This window comes from Akebia trifoliata, chromosome 8 (assembly GCF_017979445.1).
Source record: "Akebia trifoliata isolate Shusen 1 chromosome 8, ASM1797944v1, whole genome shotgun sequence".
Classification (NCBI taxonomy): domain Eukaryota; kingdom Viridiplantae; phylum Streptophyta; class Magnoliopsida; order Ranunculales; family Lardizabalaceae; genus Akebia; species Akebia trifoliata.
In genome coordinates this window covers 47,588,399-47,589,096 of record NC_141382.1, presented here as the reverse complement: position 1 = coordinate 47,589,096, position 698 = coordinate 47,588,399, and the positions used below count along the sequence as shown (strand labels likewise).

The following is a 698-nucleotide window of genomic DNA, read 5'->3' as shown; positions in this document are numbered from 1 at the left end:
TCACGTGTCAAACGAATGGTTCGCGCGAAATTGGGTATCAATTGTTTTGCTACAAAAACGGAAAATCCGCAATTTAGGGTTTCTCTTGTTAGGGTTGTTTCGAGTCTCGTTACTTGGTCTCTGAACCCTAGTTACCCGAACTGCAACAGAAGCGAAAATGGTGAATCTCTCTCTCTCTCTCTCTCGCTTTATCTCAATATTCCTCTATAATTTGTCATCTTTAATCTGTTACGGTATTTTATCTGATCTTCGTTTGATCTGGCAGCCGTCACATAAAACCTTCCGAATCAAGAAGAAACTCGCGAAGAAGATGAGGCAGAACAGGCCCATCCCTCACTGGATCCGCATGAGGACCGATAACACCATCAGGTCTCCATCTCTCAATCTTTAATCAATCTTATAATTTCGTTATAATTTCCAGTAAATTTTTAACCGATTTCTTCCTCTCTTATTTTTTTGGCTTTCAGGTACAACGCGAAGCGCAGGCACTGGCGCCGTACCAAGCTAGGGTTTTAAGGTTTTGGTCGAAATCGAATTAGGGTTTTAATTTTTCTAAGAAGAAATGAACGGATGATACTGTTTTGTATTTGGTTCCTTAATCTTTTGAGAACTCATAAGAGTCCTTAAGCTTCGGGTTTTTGTGAGATTGGTGATTGTTTCTTAGTTTCTTTATATTTTAACTGATGAATTAGACATTA

At 39.0% G+C, this 698-nt stretch overlaps 1 protein-coding gene across 1 annotated transcript; it reads left to right on the top strand.

The window, feature by feature from the left end:
* Positions 1-698, top strand: LOC147397324 (large ribosomal subunit protein eL39). The gene is made up of 3 exons (XM_086452881.1): positions 1-160; positions 266-369; positions 468-698. Exons 1-3 carry the CDS (start codon positions 158-160, stop codon positions 514-516), a joined length of 156 nt encoding a protein of 51 aa, XP_086309007.1. The 5' UTR covers positions 1-157; the 3' UTR covers positions 517-698.

Excerpts from the sequence above, each read along its gene's own strand:
- LOC147397324 (XM_086452881.1), top strand. Across the intron at positions 370-467 it reads AGGACCGATAACACCATCAG|GTACAACGCGAAGCGCAGGC; the intron begins GTCTCCATCTCT and ends TTTGGCTTTCAG.